Source organism: Dermochelys coriacea, chromosome 7 (genome assembly GCF_009764565.3).
Source record: "Dermochelys coriacea isolate rDerCor1 chromosome 7, rDerCor1.pri.v4, whole genome shotgun sequence".
NCBI lineage: Eukaryota > Metazoa > Chordata > Testudines > Dermochelyidae > Dermochelys > Dermochelys coriacea.
In genome coordinates, this window is record NC_050074.1 from 45,770,986 (window position 1) to 45,786,925 (window position 15,940).

The 15,940-nt window shown below is 40.3% G+C and overlaps 1 protein-coding gene across 1 annotated transcript in view; it reads left to right on the forward strand.

Moving 5' to 3' along the window:
• DOCK3 (dedicator of cytokinesis 3) overlaps positions 1–15,940 on the forward strand; it is a 603,029-nt gene that overhangs the window by 256,345 nt on the left and 330,744 nt on the right. Inside the window, 1 exon segment of the mRNA XM_043518507.1 lies at positions 8,622–8,770. Coding sequence (XP_043374442.1) covers positions 8,622–8,770 — 149 coding nt within the window.

A 15,940-nucleotide genomic window follows, 5' to 3' on the forward strand; every position in this document is an offset into this window, starting at 1 on the left:
GTATATTTTCAAGTCCTTGTGTTACTCCATTCAACAAAACCACCATTTTATTCTTCCAGATATAATAGGTATTTCTTCTTCGAATAGTGTCCCTCTGGGTGCTCCACTGTAAGTGTGCTTGTGTCACTGCGCTGCTGATCGGAGGACTTAGGTAGCAGTGTTTGTTAGGCCTGCACATGTGCTGAACCCCCTCATGCTGTGCCATGAGGCTAGTCAGCGCAAGTAGGCTAACCCCCTCAATTCCTTCTCAACCACTCCTAACAAGAGACATAGCAATTCACAGTCCATTAAAAATATCGCTTTAATTTACATATCCATAGTTAATCTCCTAGTTATAGTTATAGTTTTGTTTTCTAATTTTATCCTTGAAAATGAAAATTTAAAAAAAAAAGACTTCAATTTCTTTTCCCACTCTTTTTTCCCTGCTGGGGTCCCTTCCATCCAGTGTGGTATGCCCAGGCTTTAAGGACTACCTCACTTTCAATGAGACCATCCTGATTGCAGACAAGCACTCTGTGCAATCGCTGCCTCAGACTGAGAGCTTGACAGAAGATCATCTTCATGGTGGCTGCTCTCAAGCCTGAGTCACCTGGCAGATGTGAATCTTCCCCTTAGCCCTCTACATCTAAGGGCAGTGGGTCGAAGAAACAAGCTGCAGACTTCTTTCATAAATAATCTAAGAAATGAGTGGGAAGTCCCCACAGTGAGCCCTGACATAATTGTAAGTAGCACCTACCTGCAAGCAGGCAGACAAAACGTACTATATACCTGCCAAGGAATTTGAATTCCTTTTTTTCCATTGAACACCTAACTCCATTGTGGTGGATGCCATCAACTCCTGCGGCTGAAAACACCAGTCGAGGGCTACTCCCAGTGATAGGGATTGGAAGTGCCTGGACCTTTTCAGAAGAGAAGTGTACTCCTCAGCCACTCTTTCATTCCGTATTACCAGCTACCAGACCCTCACAGCAAAGTATGACTACATAAACTATTCAAAACTGAATGACTTTATTGAATGGGTGCCAGAGTCACATTGTGACCAATTTAAGCTCATTGTCCAGTGGACCAGGTAGTGGCAAAGACATGGGTGCAGTGTGCCTTCAATGCAGCTGACACAGTGGCTAGCTCCATTTCTACAGCTGTGGTTGTGTGACAGGTGTTTTGGCTCCATCTGTCGGGCTTCCCAAAGGAGGTACAGTCTGTTGTGGAAGACCTCCCATTTGAGGGCACAAAGCTCTTTGCCGAGAAGACTGATGCCTCCCTTCACACCTTGTAGGATTCTAGGACAACTTTCTGGTCGCTGGGCATCTATACGCGAAATGCATTAATTTATAAGGGGTCTCACCGTAATTAGCACATATTATCAAGGTGACATACCAAAGGATCAAACCCTAGGCCCACTGACAGATGGAACAAAATAGGAAATATAAAGGGCTGAGGCTTTTGCTTCTCTTTTATACACTTGGGCCCAAATGTCTCTTATGACCTGGACCCAAATAGCTTTTTTTGGCCTGCACCATTGGAGAGATAATAAAAGGAGAGGAAATGACATATGGAAATACCCCCAGCACATGGGGCTTCCTGGCTGATGTAAAGCTGTCAGAACAACTGTGTTCTGGCTCTCAGTAAATGGCTGGCAGAGATGGGGATGAGGTGTATCCCAAGGGCTACTGCATTCCAGCTGTCTGTGCTCAGATGGCTGGGAGCCCCTAGGAGACCATGGCCTGGTCAAGCATTAATTAGAGCAGTCTAACTTAATCTCAGGTGTGGACATGTCCCTGGGAAAGCCCAGAATACATGAAGCACAGAGGTGGTTTAAAGGCCCTTTTGCCCCTTCCATTCCTGCACTGATTTCAGTAACAAAGGAACTAATAATTAGGCTCAAAATCTTTGCAATATGCAGCTTATGTGTCATTGTCCAGATTTCCTAGCTAGCTAAAGCTTTTACTGGTTCCAGTGTTGCTTGCCGATGAGCACATAATTCCAAAAGCATATCTATGGAGGCAGTAATTTGGAGTACCCAATTTACTAAAAAAACAAAAAACAAAACCAAAATCCTAGTGTATTTAAACTTAGCAAAGATCGCATTTCTAACTGAGTACTATGAATATGCTGACAATTAAGTTTTAAAGTAAAACTGTTTTTAACTATGTAATGCAGATATCTGAAATTTTTGTTAATGAAAAGTATGGATTTTTTTCATCTTCACATAACTTAAAGATAGCTGAACTGTCTTTGTTCAGGCCTGAGACCAAGCATTAAAAATGTCATTTTAGTACATATTTGTTAAAATTAAGAATCTTTTTTAAAATATTGGATTAGAGCGGAATGATCTTTCCAATGTCTCTTCACTGATGCAGACAACAGACAGCTTCTCCCCAGAATAAATTGCCTTTATAATCTCAAGTCTCGTTTAGTGCATGTGCTTACCATACATTATTCTTGAAAAGCACACAGAAGATTCAGCTAGCATGTAACATAACAGCTTTTGAATGAGTCATACTGTTTATCAATGCCAGCTCAGCTCTACATTAGCTATTTCTGCTTCTGAGAGTACAGCTTGAGGTGAGGTTTTCAGTTGATAAAGACTTAAATTATATGTTTTCTAAAGGATCACCTTTCTCCCCCTGTTCTGTCAGGGTAGTTATGATCTTCTGGGTTGCTCTTTCTGATAGGTATCATGAACTTTCCAGAACTAGCTTTCTCAATCTTTCAGAGCCCAAGTTGACAATCTTTAGGGTGCAATATAAGATACAAAGGCTCAGACCTTCCTTTATTAGTATAAATACTATTATTCTTTTCTTTCTTACACATTAAAAGTTTTTAACAAGAAACACAGCAAACTGAAGGTGTGCTCACAATCTAAAAGAAGGACTTCGTAGAAAATTGAGAAATAAAACACAAAATTTTTCGAAAGACATTCCAGGTGTGCAGAGGATGAAAGAAAGTACAGAGACTTTTGTGAGAAAATGAAATGGATATTGATGCTGGCATCAAGGATGGATTATTTTCTGAGAGTTTGGGGGAAGACAAGGGTGCCGATTTATGTCAGGGTTGCATGCACTAGCGCAGGGGTGCTAACTTGTGGCTCCGGAGCCACATGCAGCTCTTCAGAAGTTAATATGCGGCTCCTTGTATAGGCACCAATTCCAGGGCTGGGGCTACAGGCACCAACTTTCCAATATGCTGGGGGGTGCTCACTGCTCAACCCCTGGCTCTGCCACAGGCCCTGCCCCCACTCCACCTCTTCCCGCCCCCTCCCCGAGCCTGCTATGCCCTTGCTCCTATCCCTCCCCCCCAGAGCCTCCTGCACACCACAAAACAGCTGATCGGGGAGGGATGGGGAGGCGCTGATTGGCAGGACTGCCGGAGGGCAGGAGGCATTGGGAGCGGGGGGGAGAGAGAGCTGATTATTACTGCGTCTCTTCGGCAATGTGCATGGTAAATTCTGGCTCCTTCTCAGGCTTAGGTTGGCCATCACTGCAGTAGTGCCTTAAAAACAAGGACAAGAAGTTTGAACTTAGTTCACAGTGCAAAAGGAAGGTGGTAAAATTTCGGAAAGAAAGGGATGGAGGTGTGTGAGGTATTTTAAGATGTGAGTGAGAAAGATGATTTGGCAGTGGTAATATGGACAATTTGGAGGGAAAGACAAATTGAATATAGGAAAGACCTGTTACAAACAGTATGTAGTAATCAAGTAAGGCAAATGACTGAAATATAGAGCAGCGATTTAGCTTTTAGATTTTGGAAAAGTTGTGAAGGAAAAAGGGACAGGGCTTGGTCCTTTGTTCGAACATAGAACTAATTTTAACAACTTGGTTGGATTAGAATCATAGACTTTAAGGTCAGAAGGGGGTATTTTTAACTGCATCTTTGTTTTAGAGTTTACTTTGCAAATGTATATGCATTTTAACTGGTGAGGATGGCCACCCTTGGGTGCCATTTATGAATCTTTAAATAGTTAACGCTAACTAGAGCATCACTTTGATAATATAAAAACAGACCAAAATGTTATATAAAAATATTCCATCTTATTTCTCCATTTTTATGGCTTAAATTGTCAATACCATTTGATAAAATTGAGCTTTGTCAGTGTCTCTATTATAGTAACATATTATTGAGCACTGCTATATAAGGACAAAACATCACATTCCTCCTTACGCTTTTACTCTTCTAATGAAGCTTAATTGGTCACTCCCATTGTTTCCTTTTTCCCATTGGTTTTTGTGCTGCCTTCCATGCTTCACTGTATGTTTAGGATATCTTCTCTATTCTAAGTGTGTCTTCATTCAAAGTCGTCCTGAATATTCTTGGTGAGATCCTGAATCCTGTTTTGACCCCTTTACACTATACTGGAAAGGCATAAAGTAACCCTAAAAGGTCCTGGTCATGTTTAGAGAGGGGGAAATAAGGGAAAAGATAAGAAAGCTGCCTCTTGCAGACCCTCTTGTGAGCACTGGTGTAGGAGAGTGCTGGAGTGAGGCTGGGATTAGGAGGGACAAATCAGGGACAGGCATGCACCATGCAGCACTGTGGACATTCCAGGCAGCTCTGCATCCCGCAGGGCAGACTGGAGAAGCTGCTGTAATTTAGACAGGTCCCCAACAATATTCTTAAATTATGCTGGTGTCCTCTCCAGCTTCCAGAACAGCCCAGAATCAGGAAGCCAAAGGTGGCTAATAGATCCCTTATACCTCCACCGTCCTGAGTGGAGAGTTCTGTGCTGCATCACTTTGAGGCACAGCACAGAATCTCACCTTAGTGTCACTTTAATGTCTTATGCGAAGTGCATAATTGCTGATTCATAGCCATAAAATCTGACACTTCACAGCAAACAATATCCATTTTCAAGTTAGCATCATCCTCTAAATCAGGGATCTCAAACTTAAATCACTACAAGGGCCGCATGACGACTTGTACATTGGCCCGAGGGCCGCATCACTGACTCCTTTTCATATAAAGATACAAAAGCCCCCATTCTGCCCCTGGCCCTGCTCCCACTCCATGAGGCCCTGCCCCTGCCCTGCCTCTTCCCACCCCTTCCCCGACCTCATTCAACCCCTTCCCCATGTCCCCACCCCAACTCTGCCCCCTCCCTGCCCCTATTTCAACCCCTTCCCCAAATCCCTGCCCCGCTTCTTCTCTGCCTCCTCCCCTGAGCGCGCGGTTCCCTGCTCCCCCCCGCCTCCTGGAAAGCGCTAATCACTGCCAAACAGCTGTTTGGCGGCGGGAAACACTTGGAGTTAGGCAGAGGAGCGGGGACATGGCGCGCTGAGGGGGATGTGGGGCAGCAGGTGAGGGGAGCTTGGTGGCTGCAGGAAATGATTCCGGGGGGGCAGGGAACTTGGAGCAAATAACTCCACGGGCTGCATGCGGCCCACAGGCTGCGTGTTTCAGACCCCTGCTCTAAATCTTCCAAATATTCTTCTGAGGCTTGTGTGTTTAGATTGTAAACTCCATGGGCAAGCGAATGTTTTTTCCTTTGATTATTAGTCAGTACCAAGTAAAATTTGAGTGCTTTAAAATAATTAATATTATTATAGTTTAGTGAGAAATTTTATTAATTGCAGTATATTTATAGATATTTCTCTGCTGGCTACCTTCCAGGCCTCAGTACCTCTAAGACATGTATTGTTTCAAATGACTAATGATGGATAGGTCAACTTAAATAATTGTTTTGTGGGATATGTTGATTATATTTGATGGTTTTAGTCTGCATGATATTTGCTAGTTTTGAGTTACCTTTGTCAATTGATGCACAAGATACAGTTCCATAGGTAATGTTGAGTTGAGTGTTGCACTTAAAGTTGGAATTCAACCTCTTTATTATTCATGAAAAAATACAGCATATTGTCCCTTGGCCAAAATGATACCACTTAAAATTTCAGTAATGCATAAACTTTGGGAGAAAAGTCACGTAAATTTATTAGGTAATTTGAGCTATAATTAATTTTATTCGGGACTACACACTTCATAGCTCGTGTGGACTGAGCTTATTGCCCATGCCAGGGGCTCCTTGCATTCCTCCATTCCTCTCCACAAGCTCCCTGTGTGCCATCCTTCCATCCCCTTCTGTTTCAGGGACTCCCTGTAATTCTCCCAGTCTCCCCACTGCCAGGGGTTCTGTTTGCCTCCCATTTCCCACCTCCTCCCATACCAGGGTCCCCATTCTCCCTCCAGGCACCACCGTTCCTATTTCCCCCCATGCTGTCTATTCCTCCTTTTCCCCCACCCATATTAGGATCCCCCCATTTCCCTGCCCATCGGGGGGTTCTGTTAACTCTCCCCCGTTCCAGGGTCCCCCATTCCCATTTTGCCCCATACTAGAGTCCCCCAATCTCTCCCCCACCAGGGGTTCTGAGTGCCCCACATTACCTCCTCACCCTATACCAGTGTCCTCCATTCTCCCCATTATGTCAGGGTTCTGTGTCCCCAGATCCCTCTCTTCCTCATTCTCCACCCCATGCCAGGAGCTGTTTGCGTCCCACCATGTTTTGTCTGGGTGAAAGTCATTTAGGATGTCATCGTGTGAAAAACTATTGGGAGAATCAACAGAGATCAGATAAGGTATTGTTATGTTGAAAGTCTTTAATGAGTGCCATTAGTTTATTCCTTGAAGACAATTGTTGAGTGCTTGAAGCTGTGGCTGTGTTAATCGGACGGACGGCAGGGATTCCATGTGTCCCCTGTTTTCTGGTTTACCCAAAAATCAATATAATTCTGGCCACTGATACCAGGAACAGTCTTTGAAATTTTGAATTTATCAGATAGGGCATTCAAAAGTTACTGCATTACAGACTGATAGAAAAGTGCTATCAAGTGGATAGTAAGATGTTCACAAGCTTGGCCAAAAAATGTAGCCTCTCGTGTCAAATCTTTTTTTCATGGCATTATTTTAACAGTGGAATAAGACAGACTCTTCAGACTTCCCATATAATTAAATGATCGAAATCTTTTGTTTTAGACTACTTCTAAATATTTTTTAAAGGATTAATAGTGTTTTTTCCTGTATTCTTACCCTGGTTTGAGGATTGCACTGGGGCTGAGACATGATATGTGTCTAGAATGATGCCTACAGTGAAGCAGCAGTGCACATGTTTAGAGGCAGAAACTTAGAAGCCTATGGAACTTTTACAGCCGAAAATTTACATGTTGGTTGAGTTCAGTCAGGCAGCAGCTGAGTGGCGGTTTTGTGGATCTCAGTGGTGCTTACTTTGAGACTGAGACACCTAAGTCCCTTTGTTGATATGGCCCCATTGATATTTGTTGCCTATATTTGTTACAGGCACTGTGAAGAATTATTTTGTTGTGATTTACTATTGCCTATGTTGGTATTGACCTAAATGTTTTTCATTCTTTTGATTGAGATAGATAAGTTTTGGGGACCTTTGCCTGTGTTTTTAGTTTATACTAGGTACAACAATTAAATTCTGGACCTTAGTAACTTAAGAGTTACGGATGGGACTTTCAAAAATGTTTGGTATGAACTGAGTTCTGCTCCCAGTGAAGTTAATGGTAAAATTCCATTGACTTCAGTAGGGCCAGGATATCACCCTGGGAGTTTTACCATTGACTGTAAACAGAGCAGAGTTAGACCAATGCTGAATACTTCTAAAAATCTTACCCTATGTGCATCCCACCCTTAGGTGCCCAAATATGGGCTTCAGAGCCTAACTTTAGACTCCTATCCTTGAACTTTTTGGTTTATGTGCATAAAAGAATTTACAGTAATTTTGTTTATGTACTGAAGGTCTAAATAACTTCTAATTATTAAAAAAGAAGAAAATTTATTTTGGTATGAAGATTTTATGCCATTAAGAGAAAAAATTCTAAAAATACAGTTTTTATCCCCTGATGCATATGCTTACTTATAAGTAGTCCCATTGAAGTCAATGGGATGATGCATGTAACTAAAGTTATGTACCCACTTAAGTGTTTGCAGATAGCCTCCTACTAGTGGCATTAAAAACAAACAATATTTATAATTTTGTGTATTATAAATTTTAATCTAAAGATGCTATAGAGCAATTTTTCAAATTAGTTTTAGAAAGACTGAACCTGATTTAAATCAATTATTGCGGGGGGAATCAAGTGATTTAAATTGGGTTGTTTTAAATTGCTCCATCTTGAAGGTTAGGTACACTTTCAAGAGTAGGATGGAATTACATACATATAAATTCATGGTTTTTTCCATTCTCTTTCTGTGATTTAGGCCTCAGGTAAGAAAACAGTACCTAATTCTGCCTTGTGGTCCATGTACCTTTCTAGTACTGCTAAAATACAGTAATCAGCATACAATTCAATTTCAAGGTTTACAGTTGATTGCCTTTTTGTTGCCATAATACTTAAAATGGAAGCTGTTCTAGAGTCTTTTTTACTTTTTGAAGCAAAACAAACTGCAGAAAAAACGGAATGGAATGACTGTGACGACCTGGAAAGGGAACCAGGAGTTTATATTTTATTTATTTTCTGGAAGCATCATGACACTGATGCATATATGGGGAAAAGAGTGATTCTTTTGTGAGTTTTTTTTTTCTTGGAAAATTGATGAAAATCTCATTTGATTTTTTTAATCTCTCTCTCCCCTTCCCCCCCCCCATCACCAAAATGTACTTTTACAGAAGCATAAGATAGATCTTTTCTACAAACTGCGCCATGTGATGAATGAACTCATTGACCTGCGTAGACAGCTACTGTCAGGTCACTTGACACAAGATCAGGTGCGAGAGGTCAAGAGACACCTTACAGTGCGACTGGACTGGGGTAATGAGTAAGTACAAGTACCATCCGAGTGCCATCTGTTTTAATTAATATGGAATGTTTTTTATGTAATGGAATTTGCAAACAGTTGAACTATCTTCAAGTTGTTGGCAACTGAAACCAAATATCACTTTTTACATTCTGAGTTTATGGTGTACTTCCTCCCCCATAGATATACATACTGGAATTAAAAATTCTAAAAATGTATGATTTGCTTCTATTATTAATTCCTTTCTGAAGGAGTCTTTATTTTTCAACGTGTTTTAGGCCTTTTCATTTAAGTTGTACAGCGAATATTAACTCTGAGGTATTCTATACATTGTAACTTATCTGCATTATTATTATTGTTACCATTTTGCCATTTCAAAAATTGTTACTGTCAGTGGAACAGCTGTAAAGTTGGGTGACACTGTAGAATAGCCAGAACTGACACTGTCTGATCAAATGATTAACACTGTGGAGCTGAGGCTTATAGTATTCAGATTTAATTTTGTTTTATGTCTTGTAATCTATATAATTCTCTGCTGATGCTTTCTCAGATTTTGTTCCCTGATGATCAGTCCTGTTGTAAAGAGGTGACCATTTGAATCTTCTTTTTATGGAGCCAAAGGGATTTATAGTAATTTAGAGTTGAATATGGAATTATAATTAATTACTTAACAAAAAAAACTAGCCCTATCCCAGAATCGACTCTTGGAAAACAACAAGTAAAAAGCTTGGCTTGCCTAGTTCTAAGGTAAAGTGTCATGAACAGATATGGAGTACTTGTGACATCTTCATCATCTGGACCCATGGAAAAGAAGCTCTTGAAGAATTCCACCATGATTTCAACAATTTCCATCCCACCATCAACCTCAGCCTGGACCAGTCCACACAAGAGATCCACTTCCTGGACACTATGGTGCTAATAAGCGATGGTCACATAAACACCACCCTATATCGGAAACCTACTGACCGCTATTCCTACCTACATGCCTCTAGCTTTCATCCAGATCATACCACTCGATCCATTGTCTACAGCCAAGCTCTACGATATAACCGCATTTGCTCCAACCCCTCAGACAGAGACAAACACCTACAAGATCTCTATCATGCATTCCTACAACTACAATACCCACCTGCTAAAGTGAAGAAACAGATTGACAGAGCCAGAAGAGTACCCAGAAGTCACCTACTACAGGACAGGCCCAACAAAGAAAGTAACAGAATGCCACTAGTCATCACCTTCAGCCCCCAACTAAAACCTCTCCAACGCATCATCAAGGATCTACAACCTATCCTGAAGGACGACCCATCACTCTCACAGATCTTGGGAGACAGGCCAGTCCTTGCTTACAGACAGCCCCCCAATCTGAAGCAAATACTCACCAGCAACCACACACCACACAACAGAACCACTAACCCAGGAACCTATCCTTGCAACAAAGCCCGTTGCCAACTCTGTCCACATATCTATTCAGGGGATACCATCATAGGGCCTAATCACATCAGCCACACTATCAGAGGCTCGTTCACCTGCGCATCTACCAATGTGATATATGCCATCATGTGCCAGCAATGCCCCTCTGCCATGTACATTGGCCAAACTGGACAGTCTCTCTACGTAAAAGAATGAATGGACACAAATCAGACGTCAAGAATTATAACATTCAAAAACCAGTTGGAGAACACTTCAATCTCTCTGGTCACTCGATTACAGACCTAAGAGTGGCTATCCTTCAACAAAAAAGCTTCAAAAACAGACTCCAACGAGAGACTGCTGAATTGGAATTAATTTGCAAACTGGATACAATTAACTTAGGCTTGAATAGAGACTGGGAATGGATGAGTCATTACACAAAGTAAAACTATTTCCCCATGGTATTTCTCCCCCCCACCTCACCCCCCACTGTTCCTCTGATATTCTTGTTAACTGCTGGAATTAGCCTACCTTGCTTGTCAACATGAAAGGTTTTCCTCCTTTCCCCCCCCTGCTGCTGGTGATGGCTTATCTTAAGTGATCACTCTCCTTACAGTGTGTATGATAAACCCATTGTTTCATGTTCTCTGTGTGTGTATATAAATCTCTCCTCTTTTTTTTCCACCAAATGCATCCGATGAAGTGAGCTGTAGCTCACGAAAGCTTATGCTCTAATAAATTTGTTAGTCTCTAAGGTGCCACAAGTACTCCTTTTCTTTTTGCGAATCCAGACTAACACGGCTACTACTCTGAAACATGAACAGATATGTTATGCATGGCATGCACATGACCTTTTCAGAGGAAATGTCACCCCCTTAGGCTTACAACAACCTTTCTTCAACCAGGATGATGGATAAGTTATAATTTAAGTACAGAGTAAAATTCTGTGTAAGATACCAAAAACAGAAAAAAATCAAATTTTCCTCCCTAACTTATTCTAGTCATGTCCACATTCCTTGAACACCTGTGTCAGGACTCCCATGGAGAAGGGTACTGGAATGAACTGTCAAAAACTTAACTGGCCTCTCTTCTTAAATTAATATATTAGTCTCTTTTTAGCTGAAAAAAGAGGCTCTGAAAGATGTAGACTAACAGAATTACTTAAGTGATTGTCTTGCATTTTAACTCCCATTGATGTAAATGGAACCCAATACACCATCATGATGCTTTGGGATTCAACCCAGACTAGCAAAGGGTTGTTTCACCACCTGCCCAGCAACTCTAGATGCCTTAGATGGTCTTGCTGTGGCTCACAGCCCTGACAACAACAGCCAACAGACAAGCATGCAGGTCACACCCTGGTTTCCACTGCTCAGTTACTTTTGCAGAGTGACCCCAACATCTTCCCAGTTCTGAATATCCCTAAAATCATCTGCTAATGTGGCAATCTGCTGAGGTTCCAAGAATTGTGAACTCCTGTGTTATCCCTCTCAGCCTCAGTAAGTGAGAGTTTTGCTACTGCTAAGCTGTGTGACAACTCCCTGACAGATCAGCTTGTCTGTCTTGCCAGTAAACTCTTCAGGACACACCTTGTCTTGTATGTAACAAACAGTGAACCCCCAACTCCCGAGTTCCCCAGAGATGTCTCCATGCCATGCCCAGCCCTCTCCTGGAAAACTCTCAGAAGTTAATAAGTTTGCTACTCCTTTAAAGAAAATATGCACTGCAGTTCATTAATTTAATTAGAGTTTGACAACACTCTTATTTCAATCATAGCACAGAATTGGTTTTTAGTAAAAGTAAAACAAATTTATTTAACAAAAGGACATAGGATTAAGTGATACCAAGTAAAAAGAATAAAGATAAAAAGGGTTAAATGCAAACAAAAGTAAAAATACATTTCTAAGGTTAAAACTTAATTTCAGCAAGTTACAGTCTTTGCCTAAGCAGGTTTCTCACCTAAACTCAGTTCCCAAAGACTTCAACCCACTTGTTTGAAGGATCCAATATTCCACGATTTCAAGAGCTCTGGTACCTTTAATTTCCCAAATGATCGATAATTATGAGGGTTCTCTCCCCATTCTTTTTAAAGTCCAGTAAACCTTTGAAATGTATTATTTGACAAGTAAGTCCAGACAAAGCTTCTCTCTCTTCCTGGGCTGTAGATGCCATGATGTCTTCCTAAAGTTCATTGTCCCTACTTCAAGAGGCAGGAAGGCTTTCTGCTGTTCTTCCCTGCCTGTTGACTTCCCATCATATGGAAATGGGGCTTCCGTTGTTTTGATTCCATAATGCTTAATTTCCATTGGAGACAGATAGGTAGCTGTCTTCCCTCCTGTTGGGGAGAAAACCTATGTATTTGGTCACCAACTTGAAAGCATTTCATCAGTGAGTATCCATAATTCCTCATATAGTGTTAATGCATATGTTTCACAATGAAATGAATTACCAGTGTGATAAGACCTTGATACACTTTTATAATACAGTAATATTGTATACAGACAGTTGATTCAATTGTATCTTTGAGGTTCAGCCCCCCTGTCTTTATAGTTATAGTCTCCCCCACTTGCTGTTTTGATGACTTTGTTTACCTTGCATGTAAATGCAATTTCATTCACTCTGCGTGGTTATCAGGTTGGTCAGACAAACAAGTACACATTTCTTTGTCTAGGGCATACAGGGCTTATACATTGCTTGCCAAATATATTTTATGAACATAATTCTAGAATATATCCATAATGAGGGGTGAAAGTAATATAAAATTTTTACTGGTATGGTGGCAGCAGCCTGGAGCCCCGGGCCCTTTTAAATTGCCGGCCCTGGGGCAGCTGTCTCTTTTGAGCCCCCGCTTCTGGCGACCTGGGGCGGGGAGGGCGGGCAAAAGAGGCAATGACGTTAAAACGCTACCAGCAGGGCCGCTCACGGGGGGGGGGGAGCAAAAGGAACAGCGATGTTAAAGCTCTGCCACAGCAAAGGATCCTCCTTAAAGTGCTGCCACAGCAGCGCTTTAACATCATCTGCGTATGGGCTGGTACCATCTTCTTACCGGTACACCATACCAGCCCGTACTGGCCCATTTTCACCCCGTCCATAACTCTTTTTGTACACATCTTGTATATACCTTACACAAGAATATTAATGATCAGTGAGTTTAGTTTTTCAGTGATATATTGCATACCACCTTTTGGATATATGTCATGACAACAGTGTGTTAAGTGCTGTGGGTATGTCAGGCCTGACAAGAGTTGTTGACACAGAATAGTGAACCTCCTAAGGGCATCTGTGTCACAACTATACAGGAGCTTTATCCCTAGATATTCTTGCTGAGAGAGGCAGCAGACAGAGTGAGCAAGATGAAGTAAAAGAGAGAGTACTGAGAAGAAAGGAATTTGGACTAAATGGTAGTTCAGCACTGAAGGGAGTAGGTTGCTCAATTAGTTGTTAGTGGACCAAAGAGGAGAAGTTCTGTTAAATAAATAATACAATAAATAAGCGTAAAACTTCAAGATAAAACCCATTACCCAACCACCTTATAGAAATGAGCAATTGAGGTAAATGATAGTTAAATGTAACATCTGCTAGGTATACCAGTAATACAGTGGTATTCTGTTTATGGTGGTAGAGAAAGACAGAACTTATACTGTGCTAGAGAAAGGGATGGGTTGAAATCACGGAGACAGAAATAGAACAGGATATTAGATAAAAGTAGGCATGTGGGATAGTGTGTGGTGTCTGTGTATGTAAAAATCTGTATAGCTGTGTGAGAAACATAATAGAAAAATAAATGAGCTGTACTGGGATAAAAGACATGTCTGAGGTATAGTTGGATGAAAAAAATCAATGGGCTATTGTAATACCAGGCCATAGACTATATAGGAAGAATGGATTAGGTTATAGAGATAAGAGCATATCACTGTATCTAAAAGATGCCATAAAATTTAATTAAATACAGTGTCTGAGTAGGGAGGATGATACAGTAGAATCCATATAAATTCAAATCCCATGTCACAATAATACAAATATATTAATAGAGTTATACAATGAGTCTCCAGATAAGGAAAGGTATGTTGAGCACATAATGTTGAGGGAGATCAAAGAGCCAATTAAAGATAATAAAACAGTAATAATGAGTGCCTTCAAGTATCCACATACATATAGGTCACGTTGGGGGACAGTTTAGAGAAGTAACTTCAGAATTTGCTTCTGGGAATAGCTAGCTCTATGGCAAACAAGAGGAGAAGCTATCCTCAACATAGTCCCTGGAAACACTCGGAAGTTGTTTCAAAAATGACTATAGTAACAGTAACAGTAATCACAATATTATTAAGTTGTTTATACTGCCACGTGACAGGGAAGAGCTGCAAGGGTTTCAGAAATCAGTTCACATAGTCTTGGTCACCAAGATTCCATGAGAACTGGTGTGTGGGAGCGATATCCACAACTTTTTCTGCAACCTCCACTCTTAGAGTAGTAGAATTTAGATGGAATTCCAAGAAAGGGGATTTACCAAGGTTTCTTCTCTTGGAGCATCTCCTTTTCAATTGAATCATGGAGGGCATGATTATACCCAGAATTATTATTATTATTGTTGTTTTATTAATTATCCCAAATCAAATGTTTCTTATTCCTTTTGAAGACTGAAGTAGTACTTCGTTGTTGTTTTTATTTTGTTAAAATAGTAAATAGTAACATTCACTGTGAAATAGTGACAGCCTTACAATAGTTTGGAGATCAGCATATTAACTTTAAGAATCAGCAAAAAGAATTTAGCAACACATGCTTTTTTCAGAAACTGTCTGTTAACTGACTTGACAGTTTTGATACTCGGAGATCTGTATTCATTACAGCTATGTCTGTGTGAATTTTTTCCTGTGTCAAGAACCTGCTTTTTTAAACAAAATCTGTCTCAAAATATTGCAAACTGTAAATGTGATTTAAATATTATATCTCTCTTCCCTGTATTTCAATTCTCACTAATCTTTAAGTTCTTTAACCCCTTTTTGAGCAATATTGTCTGGTATCTAGAACAAAGGAGTGAGTGTCATGATTCTCATCTTTTATTCTCAAGTTTGTCACTTTCTTAGTGTGTAACTTAACCACACTGTGCCTCAGTTTTCCCATGTGTAGAATGCTGTAATAATGCCATCTCACAAGGGTTTAGGAGGCTTAATTCATTAATGTTTGTACGGCATTTTGAGATCATCAAATGAAAGGCACTGTTATTAATATGTGAATTACATAATTATTAACAAAGAATAAATATCAGTGCACACAGTTTAAGCAGCTCCTTAGTTCCCCAAGGCAATGCTGAAGGATGGCACTCCAGGGGCAAATATTTTACAATCAATTGTGTAATTTAATATTTCTGAGATGTACTATGTATAGGTAATCAGTTTGACTCATAAATACCACAAATAGAGCTGACTATTAATTGCAGTTAACTCAAGCGATTAACCCAAAACAAATTAACTTGATTAAAAAGATTAATTGCAGTTTTAGTCACACTGTTAATCAATAATAAAGTACCAATTATTTAAATATTTTTGGATGTCTTCTATATTTTCAAATATATTGATTTCAATTACAACACAGAATACAAAGTGTACAGTGCTCACTTTATATTATTTTTGATTACAAGTATTTGCATTGTAAAAAAGAAAACAAAAGAAATAGTATTTTTCAATTCACCTTTTTACAGGTACTGTAGTGCAATCATGAAATCATCATGAAACTGCAACTTACAAATGTAAATTTCTTTTGTTACATAACTTCACTCAAAAA